Raw genomic sequence first — 25,954 nt, 5'->3', positions numbered from 1 at the left:
CCCTGGATTAGCCCATTATGCTGCTTTGTGCTTTGCATAATTGAAGCGGCAGCGATACGTTATTCTAACCGGATGGAAAAGGTAGCTGAGATTAATCCCAGTCAGAGATGGTTATGGTTATATGAGAGAGTGAGAGAGAGAGAGAGAGAGAGAGAGAGAGAGAGAGTGTGTGTGTGTGTGTGTGTGTGTGTTTGTGTGTGTGAGAGAGAGAGTTGGTAAGGATTGCTGAATTGTTTTATATACCACACACACACACACACACACATATCGCTGTTGTCGGAATAAAACCGCATTCCTCCAAAATGGTAATTTCACAGGAGAAGGAAAAAACATGCTTTACTTTTAATGGAAGTTAATGTCAAGTAATTTTAGACCATTTCTTTTGGACCATTCTTCATGAAATTTGCACGCAATATACAGAAGAACAGGGATTTTTCAAATTGTCAAAAACTGAAAAATGACAAAAATGGAGATACAAGGTTTTCTTCTGACACCGGCAAGATGGGTGTGTGTGTGTGTGTGTGTGTGTGTGTGTGTGTGTGTGTGTGTGTGTGTGTGTATACATGTCATTCTCTTAGGTTTATGACAAATATGGAGAAGGAAATGGCTGATGGAAAACCTTATCTTTAATTTTTCTGGACTTGTTTTCTCTATATGTATGCATAGATATGCATTTCATAAATCATATATATATATATATATATATATATATATATATGTGTGTGTGTGTGTGTGTGTGTGTGTGTGTGTACATATAAAGAAAGCAAGTCCACAAAATTAAAGATAAAGTTCTCCATCAGCCATTCCCTCCTCCTTTTGGTAGAAACCCAAAGTATGGCAGGCAAAAAAGTAGGTCTAAATTCTGCTGAAAAATGACAATGTTCTCTTAATGCTTAACAAACAGGATTTGAATCCATCTCTTTAAAAAATGAGCAGACGATTCAGAAAAGGCAAGCGAGAGCCATTAATTGAATCGGGGTGGTTTTAAAAGGAAGCAGTAAGGAGGCAGAGCTGGTAACGCAATAATGATGAAACAGCAAGATCAGACGTTCAATTCATCTTAAAGTTCTCTTTTGAAATGCTTTCACTGAACTACAGTGGACAGCAGGTTTGAGATGAAAGCCTTTCTGTGGGCTGAGATTAGATTAACGTGATGACCACAGGCATTTCTTCCCCACTCAGGTCATTTTATATGTGCTGTTGGACCAGTAATATAGACACAATTAGCACACATTTCTGCGTGCACCCATCTTAATTCAGTGTTCTCAGTATAGCCCAGGAAAGGGCCTTGATTTTTCTCAGTCATTTTTAATACATTTTAATTTATTGCTGTTTAAAATCTTTATTAAGCTTGAAAATATATACTGTAAAATATAACTTAGCCACCTTCCTAATGAGGCATATTGAATGCATAGAATTTGAAGCTCAGTCAATTCTGAGATCTAGATTGAAGTATTTTGCAAACTTTCTGCATAATTAAATGGTTAAGATGTAAACAAAGTCGTTCAGAGAGGTTTGATGTAAAATACTCTGTTTTTAGAAAAACCTGGAGTCAGAACTTGGAGTCTGCTCACAGTGGTGGTGATAGGAACCAGATGTCTGAAGAGCTTAATGCTCCTAAAAGCTCCCAGAGAAAGCTCTAATTATATGGAATATTCATGAACATGTTCTTTGATGCTAGAGACCTCTTTTTGTCATAGTTTTAGCTAAGATGTATTTTTAATGTCTATTATATGTCAAAATAGCCCAATTATTATTATTTTTTTTACATGTATCCCTATTTTACCATCATCAGTATTACATGTAAAACTTCAGACATCAATACAGTCACTGTTCATTTTGAATAGTAGATATAATGACCCCCTCCTGGATCAGGGCCTTGTTGTTGCGGAAGGGCTTATGCCAACTGTTCTGGAGTGAAGACCCAGACTACCTCAATGCAAAAACCCAATGAAAAAAGGACACAGACCATCGTGTACCCTGTCCGGGAAAGGGTCACCATGACCTACCCCTGGAGCCAGGCCTTGGGGTAGCATCCCTCGGCGGTTTGGTGGCTGGGCATGCACCAAACAACAGGTCAGAGTATTCAGCCTTCTTGGAGCAAGTGGGCGGGGTTCTGGAAAGGGTCCTCCCTACAGACTCCATAGTCTTACTGGGAGACTTCACTGCTCACATTGGCAATGACTGGGAGACCTGGAGAGGCGTGATTGGGAAGAATGGCCTGATTTAACAATCAGGAAACACTCAGTATCTCTACTAGGAGAAGCAGCACTTTGCAAAGGAACTAACCTAAAGCCCAGGCTTTTAAACTAGACTAAGACTGGTCATATGATGGACAGAGCAGGTGCAACAGATCAGCTGTAAATGTTGACTGTAATGACTGTAAATGGTGATTGGTGGATTGTGGAAGTGCTACAGTCATGTGATCTCCCAAGAAACTCTGGAAAATTCTTTGTGTAAGTCTGAGCCAGAGGGATGCATGACAGCTCAAATGACATTGAGATACAAAAAAATTGAGATACATATTTTGCACAGTGGCAATGTACGTCAATGTGTAACGTAACTATGCAGTTTATCAGGAAATGTATATCGCTGTCGTCAGAAGAAAACCTCGTATCTCCATTTTTGTTGTTTTTCGGTTTGAAAATGCCTGTTATCCTTACATTGTGTGTGAATTTCATGATGAATACGCCAAAAAAAACACGACCCAAAATCATTGGAAATATGTCTGGTTCCATTGACTTACACTAGAAATAAAGTAGGTTTTTTCCTTCTCCTGTAAAGTTACCATTTTAGAGATACGATGTTTTCTTCTGACAACAGCGATTTGGTATAGTAAAGCAAAAGTGCAACAATAACTCCTGTAAGCATTAAAGGAGTTGACAAATGTGTTATTAATCTATTGCATTTGGCATCGGAATCTAGAAAGCCCCATCAGACAGGACAGAAACGGCCGCGCTTTACGATCTAATGGCAGATTCATCTACATTTCGCCTTAGGGAGGTAAACAAGCTGTTTTACAGTGCAGCGCATTAATGGACTATATGTATACATTAGCTCTCTATATGTCTGCCTTTGCTTTAAAGGTCCTTTGATCTCCACACTGAGAGAAATATCACGTGGCTGGCCGTCTTGTGACTCATGATAATGAGTGAGTATCGATCGGCAAAGCTAATCTGTTTTAAACACACTCTGCCCACTCTTGGGCCTTGGCTGGCGGCTGTGATGAAGACAGACCATCTATTAACAGGAGAGAGAGAACGTGTGTTAACATTGATCTGACGATGATTTGAGCTGATGGTTATTTGATGATTCAGTCAGGAGAATGGACTGATCCATGTCCCACCCACATACGCTTCCTCAGCTTTACAGAAAGCTGCCGGAAATCCCCTTTAGCCTTATGTGAAGCCGTAGCACAACTTTGTTTTTACTGTAAATGAATATTTGTAAATTATTTATCTTGGATCTCTGCCGTGTTTGTTTAGAGCGGCTTTATAGGGATGCTTTACCAGGTTTAAATGCTATGCTACTGAGCCGAAGTTTGTTGTTATGATAGAAATTTTCCACACTGATCTGCCACGGTGCCAGTAATAGCTCAATTACAGCACTTAAATAAATAAATAGGATTAGTAACATTTTACTCGGATAGGCTGCTTTAGATGGTTTTAGATACTTAGTTTACTTCCAGGTTACATTTAAGTAAATTTCTATTAAATTGGCCATAATTTTCTCTAACTCTAAACCTGCTCTAATCCTAACCCTAACCTTAACCTAGACCCTAAACCCAATACTCACCCTGGTCCAAATCCTAACCCTAACTCCACCACTGTTTAGAATCTGTTTAGAGTTTCAACGGGTAGTTTGTTAACAATTTTGCATTTACAGCATTTGGCAGACCCTCTTATCCAGAGCAACTAACAAAGGGATCGTTTTCCACAGGTAGGCTTAGGCAGTGTTAGGAGTCTTGCCCAAGGACTCTTATTGGTATAGTGTAGAGTGGTTGCCTAGGCAGGGGATTGAACCTCAGTCTACTGCTGGGGTCTACAGCGTGGCAGGCAGAGGTGTTACCCACTACACTATACCAACCACATGTGATTAGCAATTTAAACATCTGTAGATAAGCTATAGGGACTATCGTGGACTATTCAAATGAAGTGACCATATGATTTTATGCTAATATCCCACTCTGAATGGAGGGATTTTGGCTGTACAGTTGTGCTGTATAGTTTTCTCATTAAGCTGAATGTGGGGTGAAATATAGTGCCGTATTAGACAGTTCAGTTACATGTAAAAGTTTGGGTGTGAATAAGTTAACACATCCTCTACAGAGAACAAACTTTTGTATATTTACTATTTATTTACCAAATTTAATGTAATGGGGGAAAAAATAAAACAAAGTTCATGCAGAAGGAGAGAGCTATAAAATTAGAGTGTGCATCAGTGGTTTATTCTGTCAGTTAAGTGGGTTCATTGTCTCTCACCATGTTATGGTGCATCACAACACGCTCTGTTTGACGTAAATTATCAATATAAAATTTAAATTTTAAAAAAGCTAAACTTTCTGAATGATGTCACTGTTCACATCACCCATGTACTGCTTACAAACTAAAAAAAACACCTTCCGGCGTCTCTGAAGTACAGAGTCTTACATAGTATGTACCTGTTTATTACCTGTAAAAAAAAAAAAAAACTGAGTCTGGGCTGTAAATGAAAGCTGAGGGACATACTGTGGTTTTACTGTGGCTTTCCTGGGTCTTTACCACTTATTTTCTTTTCTGATGGTCGTAGTTTTACACCCTATGTCTCACCCAGTACTGTAGTTTATTATCCTGCTTAAATGTGTGTCATTACATTGAAGTATACTGTAGGTTTGTACTTCACCACCTTGTATATAATAATAATGAGATATTTTACTTTGTCATTATCAGTGTAACCCCTTACATGTTCATAGGCCCACACATTATTTTATACCCTAAGAATAGCTCTGCTCATCTGCATTAAATTCCCTGCAGTTACTGAATAATAAGCCTTACAGTGAAATAAGCCTGGGATTGTAAGAGGTTAATATCTGGAACTTGGTAGTCTTTTCAGTGTGTAATTTAGTTTTTTTAACCAAATTTTACCCAAATATTTTATCCAATATAGTTACATAGCACTTTGGAGTTTGTACCTCTCATTTACTCAGGTAATATCTAGAACTTGTTAGTTATTTTGGTGTAATTTGTTTGAATTGTCTTGGAACTCACCATCCTGTTATTCAAAATTATCTGTTTGTAATTTACACTTACCTGGTCAATATCTAGAACGTAGAGGACTGTAAAAAAAAAAAAGCCTTGCCCAATGTTACATGGTAATGTGCATCTCCTGAACATCTCTGTAGGTGATTTAAGAGATCAGATGATCGCTGATTTACTGATGACTGCTCGAATGAGCGTGTACGAGCACAGTTTGTATACGAAGCAGACAATTTCAGTATGTGGTTTTGTGTGTCTGTTTGAATGCATGTTTGTTTTCTGCTCTTTATGGGGACCTGATGTCCCCAGGATGGTAAAACAATTACATTTAGCCATTGTGGGGATATTTGGTTGCTCTTTTGTCCCCAAAAGCCCCAAAAGTAAAACCGATCTTTTCATTGCTGAGGTTCAGGGTCATGTTGGGTCAGGTGTATCATTAGCTACAGTCATTCAGAAAGACATGGAAACAACCTACATAGACACAGTTACACACTAGTATGTGTGTGGGGGTGGGGGTGGGGGGGTTGTTGAACAGCACAGCTGAGCATCGACTTCTATCGATTTAATCTTCCGTCCCACAGTGGCTGCCAAATCGCTTGTGACAAAACACATTTCGGGACAGAGCTGTTCTCTCGGTTTGAGGCTGCGCTTTTCTCATATGGACGTAAATAAGCAGTGAAGGGGGCCAAGCACTTTCTGAAAGAATAGTCATTCTCTCTAATGTAATATACAATACTCTACAGCAGCAGCTTTCAGTGAGGAAGATCATCAGTTTATTTCAGTTCAAAAACAATTAAGATACTAACAGCAATTATTATTATTATTATTATTATTATTATTAGTATTATTATTATTACTATTATATAGTCAGTTGGTTAGTTAGATAGCTAGTTAGTTGTATTAGTAAAAATGAACAACTAAATCAATAAACTAACATTGAAGAACAAGACAAAATAAGTGGATAAAATAAAAAGTAATAAATAATGATAAAGTAATACATCTGTGTTTCTCTCTCTCTCTCTCTCTCTCTCTCTCTCTCTCTAACACTTTTTCTTTCATCTTCACTTCAACCAGCAAAAATCTGTCCCGTGAGCTGAACTCAGATCCTTCTCTCGTTTTCTCAGCTGTAATTAATGATGACTTCTGCTTTTCACTCACTGCGTAATTGTCTTGAAAATTAAGACTACACAGAGTGATTTATGTTCATCACACAAGCGTATAACAACTAATCAGCTCAATGTACGCATGCTTACTGAACACACACACACACACACACACACACACACACACACCCACACACACACACATGCAATCCTAGTTAGACTTTCACTGGGGTGAATACACAGTCCTTTTTTTTACTGATTCTGTCACGAGTCAGAGGGTCCCTGTGTATTATATATAATATGTGAATTTTATGGTTGTCTAGATAGTCAACATTGTTATCCACTGATACCATCACTGTCATAAAAAATCACCAAAGTCTGAAAAGTAATTTTACAGGAGAGGAAAACTGTTCTTACCATCTGTGAAAGTTTTGCTTTTTAAAATTTCTTTTTGAAGGTTATAAAATGTTCAGATAGTGTAATGGGGAGCAGGCATTATCAGACTAAGACTGTGTAAGAGCACTATATAAGAAATGTTTAAATCAAGAGAAAAAAAACAGGCTAAACTATGGTGAGCATGTGCTGCTGCAAGTCACCCTGTAAAGCCTGAAGTTGTTCTTTAAAACTCAGAGGCATCGGGTCAGAACTTTTCGGGTCACATCAAATGTCTTTTCTTATTAATGTCACACCACAGATTCAGAAACAAGGCCTGGCTTAATTTTTAGGTCTGAAATACAAAATCAGCATTGTACTTATGAAGATGTGATGACAGTAGTAGATAATTCACTCACATCCTCAGAAAACACGTCCTTCACCAAGTTTTCACTGAGTTCTCTTTGAATTCTCTTACAATCATCAGATTCATCCACCCACCCAGGGAAGGGGTCCATACAGAGCCCTGCAGGGGAAATCCAGTATAAATTAAAACAATGTGTGGCCACGCCATGTTAACACATGGGAATGAGATCCTAATGCATAGCCGTGACTTAGTAAGGCATAGGAATGAGGTAATTAAGTTGTGGCCAAGACTTAGTAAGTCATGGGCACGAGCTCATGCCTTATTAAGCTGTGGTGAAGGCTTAATTATATTTCTATCCCTTACTAAGTTGGGGCCATGCTTTATTTTTATATATATGGGATGTCACCAGCAGGGCTTCGTAGGTCTGAAATACAACCCACATTACAAAAGGCTCTTCCACACATTGCATGCAATTACATATTGCCACCAGAGAGGTCCCCAAATCCCCAAAATTCAAAGAGGTTTGAATGGAGTGTTTGATTTGGGTATGCGGTTAGCACAATGCTAATAATGCTATTAAACTTCCATTAGACTCAAGTCTAGTCGAAACTAAAGCAAACTTCAGACTCCAGACTTGACTTTAATGACAGGCTAGTGGTCAGAATCGATAGATTGTGTCTTATACCAACACAGTCATGGTCAACAGCAGGCTACCTTAACCTTTGGCCTGCCTTTGGTTTTATGCTTGTAAGGTGGATGTGTGTTTATTTTTCTGTATGTATCTGTACGTGTTTTTTCCTCTGTTTGCCTGTGAGCCTGTCCCTTTCATTGTGTCTTGTTTGTCTGTGTTTTCTGGACACCATCCAATCCAATTTGAGACGCTGTGGGCTAAAAAAAAAAGTGTTTTTTTCTTTTCTTTCTGTTTTTTTCACTTTCATGAAGGAGGTCTTTTGTGGTATTGTTGATATCCAATCCTACACCTCTTACTTATCCTGGATTACACTTGCTTGCTGGGGGAAGATTTGGTATAGAGACTGAAAAAAGAAGATTTTTTTTCCACCCTTTCTCATCTCTTCAGATCCTTCAACATGTGCTCGAAAGCCACAACAGCGTGAAAGCCACCTCAAACAGCCCACTCAGTAATAAGAGTCTGATTAGCATTTCTCCTTGAATCTTCTGTGAATATCACAGCAATGAGGCTTCTAAGGAGCAGGGTGCCATGGCTGTAACTCTTGATAGGTACTAAAGCGTTATTGTTTCATTAATCATGCCTATCCAAACCCCACTAAAGCTCAGAATGAGCGCATGCAGTCCAGAGCCATGCTTTGGTTAAAAATGATAGTCGGTCAGAAATCACATTTGCATAATTTCCCCCTGACCCTGAGTGTAGCTGATCAATCAAGGCATTTTGGGTGTCTGAAGTTTCCTCCTTTAGTTTTGCACTGGAGCTTCAAGGCTAATGCAGCTAGTGAGCCACCAATTAGCATTTTTTCAGAGTATCCATAATTGATCAAGACACGATATTGCCTTATTCAGACTTACTGATGTGGTTTCTGACACAGCATTTAGCAGACGATCTTATCCAGAGCGGCTTATGAGAAGTGCTCTGTCTATCTAAAGAAAGTATCTTTAGATGCTTAGCTAGTTACCAATAGGTTAGAGAGAAAGACAGTCCTGAGCTCAGATACTGCTAGAAACAAAAGTCACTGTAGATACCGAGAGAAAAGAAACAGAGAACTCAGTACTCAACCAAACAATACAATACAATACCAGTAAACTACAATACACAGTGAAATACAATAAAATATAATGAGGGCAGCACAACAACACTTAATTCAACTGTATGACATACTGCGATCTATAAAAACAGACAAAAGAATGTCACATTGCTTAAATGCACTCAAAAAAAAATTAAGCCCAAAAGCTGAGTTATGTATTTTAATTACATTAAAATGCACAATTAATACATTAATTAATTACATTTAATTAAATTTTTCATTAAATTTAAGTACATAAATCCAATGAAAAATTGTATTATAATTTGTTTCTACATCATGTTCATTATGAATTAAATCAGGTTTAAAGTAGAAGTGCTTGTAGGATTTATGCAATTATTTTACATCAGATTGATGTATTTCTAAAGAGTTAATAGTACCTTCTGTATTCACAGCCCTGTTACTCAGACTGTGTAAATGTATTAAAAGACAAAACATGTTAAATTCACAAACATTTACTGTCGTCCAAACTGTATTAAACGGTATTTGCTGAGTCACATGACATGACACATGACCTTTCAAGTCTAATGTGAAAGAACTAAACATAACTTTATAGATTTCAACTGTGATCAAACTCCCTGCTTTAGACTTTATATTTACTGTCAACTGAACTACTAATTAAAGCGAATGTTTTTGAGCACAACATTCCTACTGAGCTGCAGCTCTCATGCTAACCATCATGCAGATTAGCCAGCTAACGCTATCAGTCACTTCATGCCATGCTAACATGACGAGGTCACCTGCAGTTACAAAAACCATGACCTGTTGATTTGAATATTAATGGAATGCAACTTTATATACAGCGTCACAATAAATCACTCCCATTTTTGTTTAATCTAATTTCTGTACCTGGTAACATGACAGCAGACCTAGCAAGGATGCTAGCTGGTTGGTTCGCTGGTGTTTGTCTAGAGTTTCTCTCAAAACAAGCAAAATGAAACATTAATATTTGGTCAAAAACATTAAAAACACAAATTAAGTTAATGTGCATCACTGTTTCATTGCAGTTGCGCTGTATAACAAAGGATGGCAGGAGACTGTATAAACATAATTAGCCATTTCATGTCCAACATGCCAGCTGAAGCAACTTGCTGTTTGATGATGAGTTTCCTGTTACTGTTGCACATGAGCTCTAACTCCTAAGATCTAGTGGAAAAATCTAAAGGTCTTATACAATTCAATTAAGTCAGTTTGGGATTTATCCAAACTCGGTTGCTTCTAATGAATATAAATGAGTAAAAGTATATTTTTATGTTTTTAAATTAGTTTTATGTAAAATATTTGCTTAAATGTTTATGATGGCCATAAATCATTTTTTGAGTGTGGTTGTAGCCTCCACCTCAACGTCTGAACTTCATCTGTATGTGTAGCATGACCTGTGCTACTCTAGGCCCGAGGGGGACGCTGGGGACAGGATTCAGGTTTGCAGCAGCCATTTAACTGTAATATTCTCTCCAAACATACGCAGAGCAAATCAACCAAAACCTGTGCCAAAGTGCTGCCCACTTTTCAGTGGCTTCAAGCTAGACTTTTTAGTCCTTTTCTCACTCAAGTCAAGTCAAGAGGCTTTTATTGTCATTCCGTCTATGTACAGGTACACAGTGGAGTGAAATTACATTTCTCTGAACAAAACATGCAGACATAGTGTACAAACAAGAAATTTGACTAGAAACAATATAATAAATATGATAAATTAAACAGACATACGACACAGTTAACAGGCAGGACAGTGCAGCACCGACACAGCCCTCATTCTGGACATGAGGTCGTGGAATAAAGTGCAGAGATATTAACATGCTGTGATCTGTGAGTCACGCAGTCAGATGACAGACATAAACACAGCAGTTACTGAGGTAGTAAAACAGTGTAAACACAGTGTAGCAGCAATGTTCCAGATAGTGCAGGTAGAGCATCAGAAGAGTTTTGTGTGGAGTATGTGTGTGTGTGTGTGTGTGTGTGTGTGTGTGTGTGTGTGAGCTCTGGGTGTTGTCGTGTGTGTGTGTGTGTGTGTGTGTGAGGAGGGGTGGTTTAGTTCAGGCCTTGTGAGTTTAAAAACCTGATCGCTTGAGGAACAAAGCTGTTGCAGAGTCTGGCAGTGGTGGCACGGAGGCTCCGGTACCTTCTGCCAGACGGCAGCAGAGAAAAAAGTCCATCTGAGGGAGGGATGGAGTCGTCCACAGTGCTGGTGGCTTTCCAGATACAACGTGTGGTGTAGATATCCATGATGGAGGAGAGAAAGACCCCAATGATCTTCTCAGCTGTACTCACTATACGCTGTAGGGTCTTGCGGTCAGAGGCAGTACAATTCCCAAACCAGGTGATGATGCAGCTGCTCAGGATGCTCTCCACAATCCTCCTGTAGAGCATGGTGAGGATGGGAGGGGGGAGATGAGCCTTCTTCAGTCTCTGCAGGTAGGAAGGGACCATGTCTTCAGTCTCTTACTGCTGCTCGTCCCTCTCTCTCTCTCTCTCTCTCTCTCTCTCTCTCTCTGTCTGGATAGAGAGCTCTCTGTTCTGCCTCCCCGTCACCGGCCCCTCTGTACATTTCGTCCACCTGGACCAAAAGTGAGGTGCAGTGAAGTGGCCTCACTGCAGAACAGGGGGCGGGGCCCAAGCGTTCGAGTTCGGGACTCACATCCCACCTTCTCATGTCTCGTGGCCATTGTCTTCATCTCTTCTTTGCCGGCTGATGTCATCCTCATGCCATCACCCGCATCCCTTGGTGGACTCCGGGATTTTTTTGCCATCCCCGATTCTCTCGCGGTTCTCCTCTCTCCATCATACTTGCTCCGAATTCGGGCCCTGTTTTCCTGCCAGCTCCCGATGCCGTCATCAGGACCCGGGTGACAGGCGCATGCCATATTATATTAATCTTTTTTCTTTTTTATCAGTATGTCATACAGTTTCAGAAACAACATAACCAAGTGTATTTGAGATCTCTGAACAAGTTGAAAGTTTACAACAGGGCTGGGGAACTGAGGTCCACAGTCCCACACAGTTTGATGATTTCTCTGGTATGGCAAAGCCAGCTAAACCTGGTAATTAGCTGATGAATTGAACCAGGTGTGCATGAACAAACTGTGCAGGAATCTGGCCCCCCATCTCCCCACCCCTGGTTTAAGGTTAGTGTAACACCAAGACCAATGATGATTAGATAGAAAAGCAGCACATTACTGAACATTACTCAATCAATAGTAAACAGACCAGTATGACATTCAGAGATGTTCACTGGTCACTAGAGTGTGTCTGAGTTGAGTCTCAAGTCACTGAGTGACAGGTCTGAGTCAAGACCCTAGTCTTGGAGGAGTGAGCTGGTCTTGAGTCTGTGGGGTGAGAGTACAAGTAAAATCTTAAGTCTTTGAGATGCAGGTGGAGTAAAGTCATGAGTCTCAGAGGTGTGAGTCTCACAGAGGTGTGAGTCAAGTCTCCAGACTCCAAGGTGCTGTATCTCTGAGGAGTGAGTCAGAGTCTTGAGTCACTGAGGAGTGAGTCAGAGTCTTTGAGTCTCAAGCAGGGATGAGAGTCCAATTTGAGCCTTGAGTCTTAGATGTGTGAGTTTGAGTCAAGTCTCGAGTCTCCAAGGTATAAATCCAAGTCTCAAGTCTCTGGGTTGCCAGTTCGAGACGAGTCTTGAGTCAGTGGAGTGCAAGTCTGAGTCAAGTCTCTAGTCTCTGAGGTCCAAGTCCATGTCTCAAGTCTCTAAGTTGCGAATCCAAATCCAGCCTGGAGTCCCTGAGATGTGAGTCTCAAGTCTCGAGTCTGAGTCCATTAGATGCATCTCTGAGTTGAGTCACGAGCCAAGTCAATGACAGCAAGTTTCAGATGATTTGTAACTAAAGAAGCAAACTTCTGACACCAAACATATCTTGGCTGATCAACTATATTTGGAATGAGAGAAGTTTGTGTACATTTATTTTTGGTTAATTTAATCGCCCCAGGAAACCAGCCGGAGGTGGTGGAAATTCTATCTATGGAGTTGTTCTGAATGTACCTCCTTGAGCTTGTGTAAAAATACGAACAAAAAAAGTTCATGAATAAAAATAACAAACTTATTTACACTGAACTTTGATCAAGTCGAAGTTTCACTGAGGCTGATTCTGAAACAGAAAAACAGAATCTCATCAAGCAAGTGATCTTGCAAAATCCAAGAGGTAAAAAAAACTACTTGTTTGTGTTGTGCACATTGCAGCAGGGCTGGGATAATTCAATAGCATGTCTGCAGTAAAAAGTCCAACAAAGATCAAATGCAGCTGTGTTAGGTTAAGTCGGAGCATCGCAAGATCAGTACCTCATTAAAATCATATACAGAAGAGCAGGTAAAGCTACTGTGAGGCCATGTTTCTCAGATAGCTCAGCAGTTTGTTGTAAGGCCCCATACATGAGGCCATCCGCGATGACAATTCTTTAATTAAGGCTTATTTTCCAAACTTTCAGATCAGCCTTAAAGGAAAACTTTGAGGACAAATTATTTACATTTACATTTACAGTATTTAGCAAACACTCTTATCCAGAGCGACTTACAAGAAGTGCTTTGTCTATCTAGAGAATGTATCTTTACTAGTTACCAGTAGGCTAGAAATCAAGTGTGATTTAGTCTAACAGCTTCAGAGACATTATTAGACGATGAGCTTGTTCACTGATTGAATATGATAGCTCGAAGTGTTCAGCATGGCAGCTGTATTATGAAAAGTTCTGCCCTTCAGTTGAAAGAACTGATCGTCTTGTTGGTAAAGGCGTAAACTGGACAAGCCCCCTTTGTTGTGGGAATATGTGTATGCTAGTAACTGCAACAACCTGAGAAAAACACTCATTTTGGTGTTATTTGAATGAAACAAAACTTTATGTTTTTGTCAATTTTTACCATTGGAACCCATCCTCCTTTGGTTTGACACCGAATAGCAAGCAGTGTTAGTATAAAATATTAGAATCCAAAAACAGGTGGAGCACCAGTTAATTAGATTAATTAGTTTGAATTCATGCAGCAGCAGGAGGTACAGATCGGCCAACAGAGATGGAGCTCTGGTGACTCTAGCAGCTCTGGTGGCTCACGTGACGACTCAGGTTGCTCAGGGGCTTAGAGAGAGAGAGAGAGAGAGAGAGAGAGAGAGAGAGATTGATTAACGGGATAGGTCAGTTTATGGAGCGATATTAGTGAGTTAATAGTGCAGCAACTGATATTAGCAAAATGCTTGAGCAAACAGAAAAGTTTTGAATCCAGTTTTAAATGTAGAAAGTGTGTCTGAGTCCCAGACAGAGGTCAGGAGATGATTCCACAATTTTGGAGCTACATAGAAAAATGCTTGACCACCAACTGTGATATTTCTCATTCTAACCTCAGATAACAAATGTGTTTTGGCTGGTTGACAAGGTCAGGAGAAAGTTGTATATTGACTACAACTGGTGTAAGGGGAAAAGTGTTTAAATTTATCTATACCTGCTGTCAAACCAAAGTCCCATATCACCATTTTTGTTGTTTTTCAGTTTCTGACAGAATTTGAAAACACCTACCGTCCTTTACATTGTGTACAAATTTCATGTTGAATGGACCAAATGAAATGGCCCAGAATCACTTGGGAGGAAAAAAGTTTGGTTCCATTGACTTACATTAAAAGTAAAGTGTTTTTTCCTTCTCCTGTAAAATTACCATTTAGCAGTTACAAGCTTTTGTTCCAACAGCTGCGACATGTCATTCAACAGTAAACATGGATTGGAAATTGCTGGCTTGAGATATAAGCTAGCTTAGGATCAAAACACACTTTTAACTGCCCTTTGATTTCTGTCATGTGTGCTAGAGCTACGGCTGACATTGCTATTAATGACCTGCAGTTATATTAATGTTGGCAAACAGTTTAAACAACAATGCTCAAATGATTACTGACTTTATCAGCATCTTAGGGCTGGAACAATGGCATGAAACGTTAGACATTTGAGCCACTGGGAAAGCCAGTATAAGGCACCCTCTGTTTATCCATATGACAATAATAGAAGCTGAACTGATGAAGCACAAAACACCATCATGGCAGAAAAAATATATATATGCAGGCCTGCTCTTTAGGTTAGAGAACATGTTTCCACACACCGAAAGAACTAACAAAAAATGAGAAACTTGGAAAACTGTAAAGAATTCTAGGTTGACCCATCCCAGTGCTACAATATCTATATTATTTAAGATTGTGAGTGTCTGCTTTTTGAGTTTAGGAAGTGTGGTGACTGAGAACTGGCAGTCATTGCATTCAGTATAGTACAACTAACTAAAACAGTTGGAATAGAAAATATAAATGCAAATTACATCATCCGATGTTATCGGTTATCAGAATTTTTAGCCAGTTAAGACCCACAAAGTCAGTCAGACCCTGGTATCATCATAGCAGCCTCTGAGGCTGCCAGGGCAGACTCAGATGTTAATAGCTTGTGGAATTACTTGTAGATTTGTATGAGGAGATGAAAGCACTCTTATGAGATGTGTTTAGATTAAAGCAAGCTGTTTCCCCAAAGAGCCATGAAAGCAGAAGCTCTGCCAGCTACGTCCACACAACCCAGGCATCTGAAATTTGTGTGGACCAACATAAAATACTTGCATGCACATGCTGCACATCACGGCTCATTCCAGCACACACACACAGAGAGAGTGAGAGAGAGAGTGAGAGAGAGAGTGAGAGAGAGAGTGAGAGAGAGAGTGAGAGAGAGAGTGAGAGAGAGAGAGAGAGAGAGTGAGAGAGAGAGCTCGTACATTTGACCATGACCATGTAGACATGTAGACTTTAGGCCTGTTTATAGGTGGAGGCCATTTTTTGTCTTGCGTGACCTGAAATTGTGTTGGGGGGAAATTTGCCGTCAGGTTAGGGAAAATAAATGGCCAAAAACAAGTAAAAAACACCTCTATGATAACGCTAATATCTGCTGATGGCCCTATGGACTTTCTAATTGTATGTTAGTGCTAAGCTAACAGGTGCATATTCGCATTCCTGGCCATTCTAGACTAAACGCACCTATTTGAGAATTCAAGTCTTCAATTTGACTTTTTGCAAGATTCTAACAGACAATAACTTGATCATTACTGCCCCAAGAAAACAAGTATATCCAGAATGGTAACTTTAAAGAATATGGCAAAAACATTCTTTACTTCCAATGTAAATAAATGTAATTTCTTAATAGAAGCCACTTTGGAGCATTTCTGTTGTTCTGGTCATCTTGATTTTTTTATATAACGTAAAAGACAGATTGTGAGCTCAAATTATGACTTCAAATTTTTGAACAGTGATGATATATTTAACCGAGTAGCAGGTTTACAGTGAGTCTTACAGTAACGAGTCCTGGTATAGACCTGATGCTGTTTTCCATTTTTGACAACTGACTGAAATCTGGTTAGACTGCAGTTCATGTTCATAGTCAGTGATGTATCTAGAACTTCCAGAATGCCTATAGTGACATTTGTTGCTCACAGATGTGGCCCCACTCTTTGTAAATCAGTGATTTCTTGGTGGAGTCTGCCATTGGTTCCTAATTATACAGGTGGTTAAACTAATGTGTAAGACCTTCAGTTCAGTTCCTGAAGTCCTAACCAATGGGAGACCTCGCTTGGATGTAACCACCCGGGTACCATGTGGAGAAAAAAATCCTGACTGAGCAATTTTCTGCTTCAAAAGTTAAACCCTTTGGTTTCCGACCAAAAACGTAAACAGGAAATAAGAGAATTACAGTACTTACATATTTTTATAGAGTTAAATACAACATACATGAGGATTCTGGTCAATTAAAATAAAAAGAAACATTCCAGACTTTTTTTTTGTTTTAGTTTCCAGAAATCATTAGTCCTCTGAAGGCCTAGACGGCCCTGAGGTTCCCCATTACTAATAAATCTTTAGTTGGATTGTACATCTCTGTATGTGAACTGACCGCAGTGAGAAGTTTCTTTTGCTCGACTTCAGTATGACTGATTGAAGCCCCACCCAAGACCATCTCCTGTTGGCTAATGCATGAGTATATCAGAGTCCATTCCAGCAAAATATTCACTCCAGCAAATTACTTAAACCATTTTATGTCATTTTGGTGCACTGCCATGTGTTGGCATCAGCTGACCATCACTTCTTATCGGAAACAATACCAACAGATTTACACTACTCACAGTTTCAGGTGAAATTTCAGGATGAACCTAAAATGCACTCTGTCCTTTACAGGTGACCTTAACGTGACCTTCTCTAAACTTCTGCATGCACATGTCCAGCTGTTCAATGTTTCAGTACTTTTTGCACAACTTGCTGTTCTCTAACAAGGAGCTTAACGGCAAGGTGGTGGTGGTGGTGTTACAGTGTGGTCAGGTGTGTCTAGTCAATACAGAACTGCCCTACACTTTGTGAATGGTACAGTGACCCAGTGGCCCAAACTACTGAATAACATCATTAATCCAGTCATTGTGCCTCTGCATGAACAACACAGGCCTAATTTCATCTTCATGGATGACAATGCTCCAGCTCATCGTGGTCACATAATTAGGGAACGGCTGCTGGAGACTGGGGTACCTCAAATGGAGTGGGCTGCACTTTCTCCAGACCTGAATCCCTTAGAAAACCTATGGAATCAGCTGAGTCATGTTGTTTGAGAGCCTGTTGTTTGAGATGAGGAAATCACCATTGCATGCTTCCACTTAAATGCCCTACTTTCATGATATAACATCACTGTAGCGTGAAGTTTCACCCGAAAGCCAAATGTGAATGTTGATGGAAACCAATGTGCTTGTGAACAGTCAGTTTCAGATCATCATTTTACTGAATTATATTTATAGTATTTGAGCAAGAAGGAGCATTTTAAAAAAGACAACATAAGCATTGTTTCAAACCAGTTGTTTTTTTTTTCCATAAAATGAGACTTTGCCTCATTGTTCATAGGCCCAGATCTACTCACCTCAGAATAAGTCCCTAATTTGTTATTCAGCGCTCCTGAAATTGTTCTTTTTGTGAGTTGTGTTCTCTCAGAGACCATTCAAGGGCTCATACATTGGGACAGCTGTCCCTTCCTCTACACCAATCACATTACAATTTAAATTTCATCTGGCCTGCAGCTCAAGGGCACTTGAAAGCCGCAGCAGAGGATGCGAAGGAGTGGCCATTTTCTCACAAAAGAAGAATGCTCTGGCAAAAAGGGCCTCCACACTGCGGATCACACTTAAATCAATTACATGCATTGTTTGTTCCTCCAGAAAATCGATGTGTGGAGAGTTTTCATCACTCGCGTAGAAACACGACCGTGGCTGAGAATTGCCTGGCAGGGTGAGAGAGAGAGGTTCAGCCTTTATCTCTACAACACCATCTCGATTAATTATAGCATTACTTCAGCTTTATTTTCCCCCCTTTTTCTTAATTGCTCCATAAAATGTCTCTGAAACGTGTGCCAAAGGATGCATAATGACACGATGGTTTCCCTACTAATGACTTTTATTTCTTCCTCTCGCAATCATTTGTTCCTCAAACTGTTGCTTATTTTATATTATTTATTTGAAAACTCTGAATGAAAGAGCTCAGTAGCTCAGACCTATTTTAGTGGCGAAAGAGAGTATCTATTAAAAGATTTAGCTGTTTAAAATGATAATGATGATGATCATTCTTAGGATAATGATGATGGTGATAGAACTGATAAAGATAAAGGTGATGATGATCATGATGATGCCCATGAAGTTGGTGGTGATACGGTGATTATGTTGATATTAACGAAGATGCTGTTGATGATTGTTGATCATGATGTTAATAGTGCTGATGATTGCAGTGTTGAGAATGTGGTTTAAGCTGATGCTGCTGCTGATGATGATGATGGTGATGATCATGATCATGATAACATTTTTGGTGATGAAGATAATTGTTGATGATGATAATGATGATAACACTGTTGATGTCGATGGTGTTAAATGTTGATTGCACTGGTGTTTGCATTGTTGATGATGATATTAATGGTGATGTTGATTACGATGATGATGATGGTGGTGGTGGTGGTGAACATTTTTGGTGATGAGGGTGGTAAAGATTGCTGAATATGTCAATGATGATGACGATGCTGATGGCTCTATTGATGTTGATGGTATTGATGTTGATTGCACTGGCATTGTTGATGATATCAGTAGTGATCTTCATTACACTGATGATGGTGATGTTAATTACACTAATGATTATAGTGATGATGAGGATGAGGACACTTGATGGTATTGATGATGATGGTGCTGATGATTGCATTGTTGATGTTGATGATGTCGGTAGTGATCTTGATTACACTGATGATGGTAATGGTGGTGATGACAGCGTTTTTGGTAATGAGGATGATGATGATTGTTGATGATTATGTTATTGATTATGTTGGTGGTGCTGATGATTGCATTGTTGATGATGATATTAATGGAAATATTGATAACATTGATGATGTTGTGGTGGTGATGCTTTTGATATAATGTTTGCTGTTGATATTGATGATGTTCGTGAAGGTGGCATTGAGGATATCATTGCTTGCTCCTGCAATCATACATCGTCATGTCTGTTGTACAAGCATGTATAAACTCCAATATTGTAAGGCGGGATTTTCAGGAGTTGAATTAATAATATTATTCAGCTCATTCATTAACAGTCGTCAAGCATGAGTTGAGGCAGGCGTGTTAGAGCAGGAAGAATCTGCACATGCAGCTTCACAGCAAGCTTGTATAAAAAGTTAGAAAAAAGCAAAAATACAACAGGATTGTATCTGTATTGTTCATACAGTTTGTAAATGTATCATTATTCACTGTACAGTTATTGTAATCCTACTTACTGAGTTACTTAGAGTTACAAAGTGTTATGTTAAGGACTAGCATCAGGTTTAGGACTGCTAGCTTCTTATGCCTAGAGGTGGGTAATCCAGGTCCAAAAAGTAAAAACCCTCCCCAGGATTTTGTTCTAACTGCTTGACTTCTCTAATTTGTTCAAATCAGCAGCAAAGGTGTTCAGGCAGTTGGAATGAAATCCTGATGAGGGTTTTTTACTTATTGGACCTGTTACCCCCCCCCCCCTCTACTTATGCCTTAATTCAGTAATTACTAGTTGGGTTGATGCAAAACTGTGGACCGTGCTGTCTGGGGGCGCTGAGGACTGGGGTTGGAACCACACTGCAAAAAAATCTGTTGAGATAAGATAAGATAATCCTTTATTAGTCCCACAGCAGGGAAATTTACAGTATTACAGCAGCAGAGTAATAGAAGTAAGGCAGTCAGTAATAGAAACGGGAAACAGTAAAAACATTATAAACATTATAAATAATAAAAGTTAACGTTAAATCTCTAGACTATTTACAACAAAATAAGAATAAGAGAAAAAAACAATGTACATTTAGTCATATTCAATATGTATATATCTTTTATTTTGTTTTTTGTAAGAATATGATAGAATTACTCAACCTATTATTTCAAGACATTTTTTCCTGTTTTAAGTCATCTTCAATAGAAAATGTGTCTAATGCTGTTTTAGTTCTGCTTATTTCAAGAATTAACAAGTAATCTGCCAATAGAAGTGTTTTCACAAGATATAATTACTTAAGACTAGTACTTTTTTTTTCTTTTTTTTTTGCATTGCACAGCCTTAATCCATGTAGAACTTAGCAATAATGCACAACAGCTCAAAACAGCCTTTCAGTTGAGGAAAGACTAGTACAACTCTCTAAAACTCCAGTTTGTCTTTGCTATAGTTCCTGTCTGACTCTGAGTTTCTGTCATTAACAGGGTATGATGTATCTGGAAGAGCGGAGGCTGGTGCACAGGGACTTGGCAGCCAGGAACGTCCTGGTGAAGTCCCCAAACCACATCAAGATCACAGACTTTGGCCTGGCACGGCTGCTGGACGGGGATGAGAAAGAGTACAACGCGGACGGAGGGAAGGTCAGTGACTCTCTCAGCCCGATTTCTGCCCAGCAGTTGGTGCGTAGGTTGTCAGTCCGGCGCCAGTACGACCCCCGAGTTAGCAGGTGCACTCTCTCACAGAAAAACAAGTTAATCTGATATTGTTTTGAAGTAATCAAGAGATGTGTTGCACTTAATATTCATCCCTGGATAGTCTCTTGGTTTTAGAACACAGCCTGCTGTGACAGGTTAATTTACTGCCAGATTCACTGGGATCGCAACATAATCAGCTTGTAAATTAGCTGTCCCATAAGACGCGCCTTCGTCTCTCCATATTCACTCCCTCACTCTGTCATTTCAAATCCACCTTCCTCTCTCTCCTTTTTTCTCTCTCCCAACCCAACACTCCCAGAATACATCCATGCACACGTTGTTTTAACCAGCAAAGAATGGATATGGTTATTTGAATATACAATCTTGTGCAAAAATCAGAGCCCACTCTTTGGCTTATTTAATTTCCAGTGAAAATAGTCATTAAATACAAGTTATTCATTTTTAAGAGAATGTAAACATAAGCAGGCAGCATATATTATATTTCCAAAAGTATTCGCTCGTCTGCCTTCACACGCATATGAACTTGAGTGAGATCCCGTTCTTAATCCATAGGGCTTAATATGATGTCAGCCCACCCTTTGCAGCTATAACAGCTTCAACTCTTCTGGGAAGGCTTTCTACAAGGTTTAAGAGTGTGTTTATGGGAATTTTTGACCAGGTCTTTTGGAATACTTTTGGAAATACAGTGTATATATAATAGAAAATGACTTAAAGGCCTCCAACACTCTGTAAAATCTCCTCTCTACAGGATGGGTAGTAACAGAATACATTTAACAGTGTTACATAATCAAGGTACAAAACAGGTGATTAAATTACAGGTTATTACCATCATGATTACATCAAAAAAACTCGCCTTTTGTCAAAATCAGCCATTCTGAATGATAAATATTTCATATGAGTCGTGTAGATTTGAAGAGTTTTTCATTTTGTGAAGAGGTTGGAGCTGCCACCAGCAGAACAGCCTGAACAAAAAGACCCCTGAAAAGCAGCAGCTCAAGGTCTTTTATTTCGCCAACGAACGTTTAATAAGTATTCTTTCTTTGATTGGCTAAGATCTGCAGCAAGTTGATCTGGAATATATTCTTTTTATTCCCGTTTGTTGCTGCACAAAATTTTACAGCTTTAAATTAGTGACATTAACATTAACTCATAATAATGCCATGGAATGGATTAATAATGAAACGTAAAGAGGCCGTCATTAGCAGTCAGTTTCTGCTTCAATTTCTGTGGACTGTCAAAACTGGACTGAGAGCTGAGGGAGCGTCTATAAATTAAATCGCGAAAGGCGTCTAAACCCAAACACAACACATCAGTATGAAGCTGAGTTAATATAGACCTTTTAGCAGATAAAACACAAATGATGGGCTGTCATAGATTTTAGATTCGCCATATAAATCATATCCTGATGAATAGTTAAAGGTGGAACAGATTGGCCTCCTTTCTCGTTTCATTTTCTCGCGTCTGTTCTTCAAAGGAAGATGTTTACCAGATTGACCTTTTGATGTCGGTATGAAGCGCAATGATTTAACCAGCTATGTCACTGTGCTCCATTAAACAGCACAGTTTTTCTGTTTGCCCCTCATGAAGTTAAAGCATCCTGTTAAAATATTACTCTGCCTTATTTAATATGACTTTAAAAACACATGCAGTCCTCAGGTAACAAAAACTAATCAAACTATATTGCATTAATATAATAATCCTTTGTCTTAGGTTACATGTTGGGCCGTTTAACAGGTAATCAATGATCTGTACTGGAGTATATGTTTAAAGTAACCCTCCTAACCCTCCATATCTATCAGTATTTGGTTTGTCCACCCTCTACTTTCGAGCACCTCCTGCCACTTTCATTCCTCCATCCTTCCAGTCTTAAAAGCAACCAGCTGTTCCCAACGGACTCACTGACTTCAAAGAGACACTAAGTCTGACTTTACACGTTGAAACTTTCTTCCACTTTTCTTGTTTTGACAATTACACAAAGCAGTTACAAACAGTCAAAGTTGCACAGCACATTTGATTAGTCTGCTATTTTAATACCAGCTAGTATTTTTGATACACTCTATCAATCTCACTATAAAGTCATTTTTGTGATGTTATTTACTTATTGGCCACATTTTTATGGTCATCATATAATTCTTCCAGCTGTCACTGCCAGTTTTCTGCCTCTAAATTGCTTTTGAGTATCTAGCTGGAGTTCTTTTACTATATATTTCATTTTTGATTCTGTTTTATGCATGTTAAACATGTAAAAGGGAATGTTTAAGTAACTGTTACAGTTGTACATGATGTCTCAAGCACTGCAAGATTATTAAGAGGAATTATTTCTCTTTTTAAATGTGTATATATATATATATATATATATATATATATATATATATATATATCATCCAAAATAAACACGGCAACCAAAACCAACACTGCCCACTTTTCAGTGGCTTCTACTGAGACACTTCAGTCCTTCCTTCACAGGAGCTTTTCAGCTCTTCTGTCTTCTGCTGCTGCTTGTCCCTCTCTCTCTCGATCTGCTCCCTCTCAGCTCTTTTAAAGGCGCTCACGCTGCCTGCCAGATTAGAATCAGCTGGCTCTCATTAAGGGCAGCCTGAGCACCCGAGCCAAGAGAGAATGAGAGCTTGCCACTCTGCCTCCTTGTTACCGCCCCCCAGCTGTCAGCTCGGCCGCCCGGGTCGAAAGTGAGCTGTAGTGAAGCGGCCTCGCTGCGAAACCGGGTGCAGGGCACAGGCGGCAGAGCTCGGGACTTGCTCCTTGTCTCTCTTCCCGCCGTCACTCTTGTCTGTCGGGGGAGCTCAGGCTTTGTGCTGCGCCCCCTCCACACTCGCGGCTCTCTCCCTGGTGTCCTTGATCTCCTCCTCCCATCGTCACTCTCGTGCCTTGTGTCCGTCCAGGGAGCTCGGGCTTTGCGCTGTGCCTCCTCCACACTCATGGCTCTCTGCCCGGCGTCCTCACCAAGGTTCATCACCACTGAGTGTTCGGGCCCCGCCTTCCTGCCGGCTCTCGCGGCCGTTCCACGTTGGGGCCCAGGGGGCAGGCACATACCACAATTTGAATTCTAAAGCAATCAGAGCTCTGTGTAGAACTAGAAGAAAGTGGGAAGAAAATGAACTCTACCAATGTGCATCATGAAAACAGCAGGCTAACAAATAAAAATACACCAATCAAGCATATCATTATGACCATTATGATCCTTGTTTCTAAGCTCACTGTCCATCTTATCAGCTCCACTTACTGTATAGCTGCACTTTGTAGTTCTACAGTTACAGACTGTAGTCCATCTGTTTCTCTGATACTTTGTTAGCCCCCTTTTACCCTGTTCTTCAGTGGTCAGGACCCCCATGGACCCTCATAGAGCAGGTATTATTTGGGTGGTGGATCATTCTCAGCACTCTGCAGTAACATTGATCTGGCAAGTGTGTGTTGTGCTGGTATGAGTGGATCAGACACAGCAGTGCTGCTGGAGTTTTTAAACACTGTGTCCACTCACTGTCCACTCTATTAGACACTCCTACCTTGTCGGTCCACCCTGTAGATGTAAAGTAAGAGACGGCAGCTCATCCGCTGCTGCACAGTGTGTGTTGGTCATCCACTAGTCCTAGTGCCCACAGGATGCTGCCCACAGGACGCTGCTGGCTGGATATTTTTGGTTGGTGGACTATTCTCAGTCCAGCAGTGACACTGAGGTGTTTAAAAACTCCAGCAGCTCTGCTGTGTCTGATCCACACACTAACACCCCACCACCACGTCAGTGGTAACACAGTGCTGAGAATGATCCACTCTTATTATCCAGGGGTGTTTTAGTTTATCCATCTGAATATACATGACCTCATCATAAGACAGATTATTCAGTAACTGCATATAATAAATGCAATTTTTATTTATTAATATATTAGTTTATTTTTACAGTTCCCCTCAAATTAACAGAATGTGTTTTATGATCACACACATATTGCTATATGCTTACAATTTACTGCTGAAAGCCAAAAACCTTCATTTTTACAGAGCAGATCACTGAAGAGACGTCATCTGTTTATAGGTTATAGCCCAGATTCGTGGAAAAATGGCTCGACTTTCAGTAGAAAGAAAATTGTAAGTTCAGTTTTTATTATAAGGGTTTAAAATGACATCACCATCTATTTGACTGGAAACAAGACAGTTACAGCCTCATACGATGCCCACCTTCTGAATATATGAAAGATGCCAATTCTGAAGAATATGACCACTGGTGGTCCCAAGGAGTTGAAGATGCTACTAAATAATAAATCTTTCTGTATTTCTTTATAAATCATTCTTTATTCATAGTCATAATACAATTATATACTACATTTCTAGTTGAGATATTAAAAAATTGTTCATGTAAATATATTCCAATAGTAAAAATGATTAAGTGGTCATCTTTATTGCCAGTGCTCCACCCTTACTCATGCCTCAAGTTGGCCAGACTTTGTTTTTGGCCTGTGGCTCATCCGTGCTGCTCTTGTGAAAGAGAGCCAGTCACCTCCTCACTCTCCCATGTAGAAATCAATAGAGCCACCTGGTGAAGTCAGACGTTTCCATTTAGCTCTAACTGTCGGTAATTTTGATTCTGCCATGTTTGTGTTCTCGGAGGGAGACTCTTTACACCGCTCTGAAAACTGTTTTAGCTAAGCTTGTTACTCAGGTACTACAGACGGCCCAACCTGTTTTCAAAGGGATTCCTGACTCTGACAGCTGTGTTTGGCTGTGTGTTGGAGTTTGGGGAACAAGTTTGATTAAGAGAACAGAGACAGGTGAACATCCAAGAATCAAAGTGTAATTTGGCCTGAAGGAGCTCATGTCCTGTGTAACAGTGAAGAAGTCTAACAGCTGTTTAAAACAGTTTTACACTTTAAAACAACAAATGTGGGGTTGTGTTAAGCTCTATACCGCTCGATTAGTTTTGCCTTCAATAAAGCCTCTATAATTTCAGTGGCTATTGATGAGAGTCATGATTTTAATCCAGTATGAATCTGCAGTGTGTGTAGTTTTACAGTCTGATGGTAATAATTGTGGAGAGATTTTAATCCAGTATGAATCTGCAGTGTGTGTATTTTTACAGTCTGACTGTAATAATTGTGGAGTGATTTTAATCCAGTATGAATCTGCAGTGTGTGTAG

The 25,954-nt window shown here is 39.7% G+C and overlaps 1 protein-coding gene across 4 annotated transcripts in view; it reads left to right on the top strand.

The window, feature by feature from the left end:
- Positions 1-25,954, top strand: part of LOC108433052 (receptor tyrosine-protein kinase erbB-4) — a 629,333-nt gene that overhangs the window by 569,961 nt on the left and 33,418 nt on the right. For all 4 annotated transcript variants that reach the window (XM_017707323.2, XM_037539223.1, XM_037539222.1 and 1 more), the window contains one exon: positions 20,580-20,735. In XM_017707323.2, coding sequence (XP_017562812.1) covers positions 20,580-20,735 — 156 coding nt within the window. The remainder of the gene's footprint in view (positions 1-20,579; positions 20,736-25,954) is intronic.

The sequence above is a fragment of the Pygocentrus nattereri genome, chromosome 6 (genome assembly GCF_015220715.1).
Source record: "Pygocentrus nattereri isolate fPygNat1 chromosome 6, fPygNat1.pri, whole genome shotgun sequence".
NCBI classification, from domain to species: domain Eukaryota; kingdom Metazoa; phylum Chordata; class Actinopteri; order Characiformes; family Serrasalmidae; genus Pygocentrus; species Pygocentrus nattereri.
Note: the sequence above shows the minus strand (reverse complement) of the source record. Positions and strands in the feature narration are given on the sequence as shown.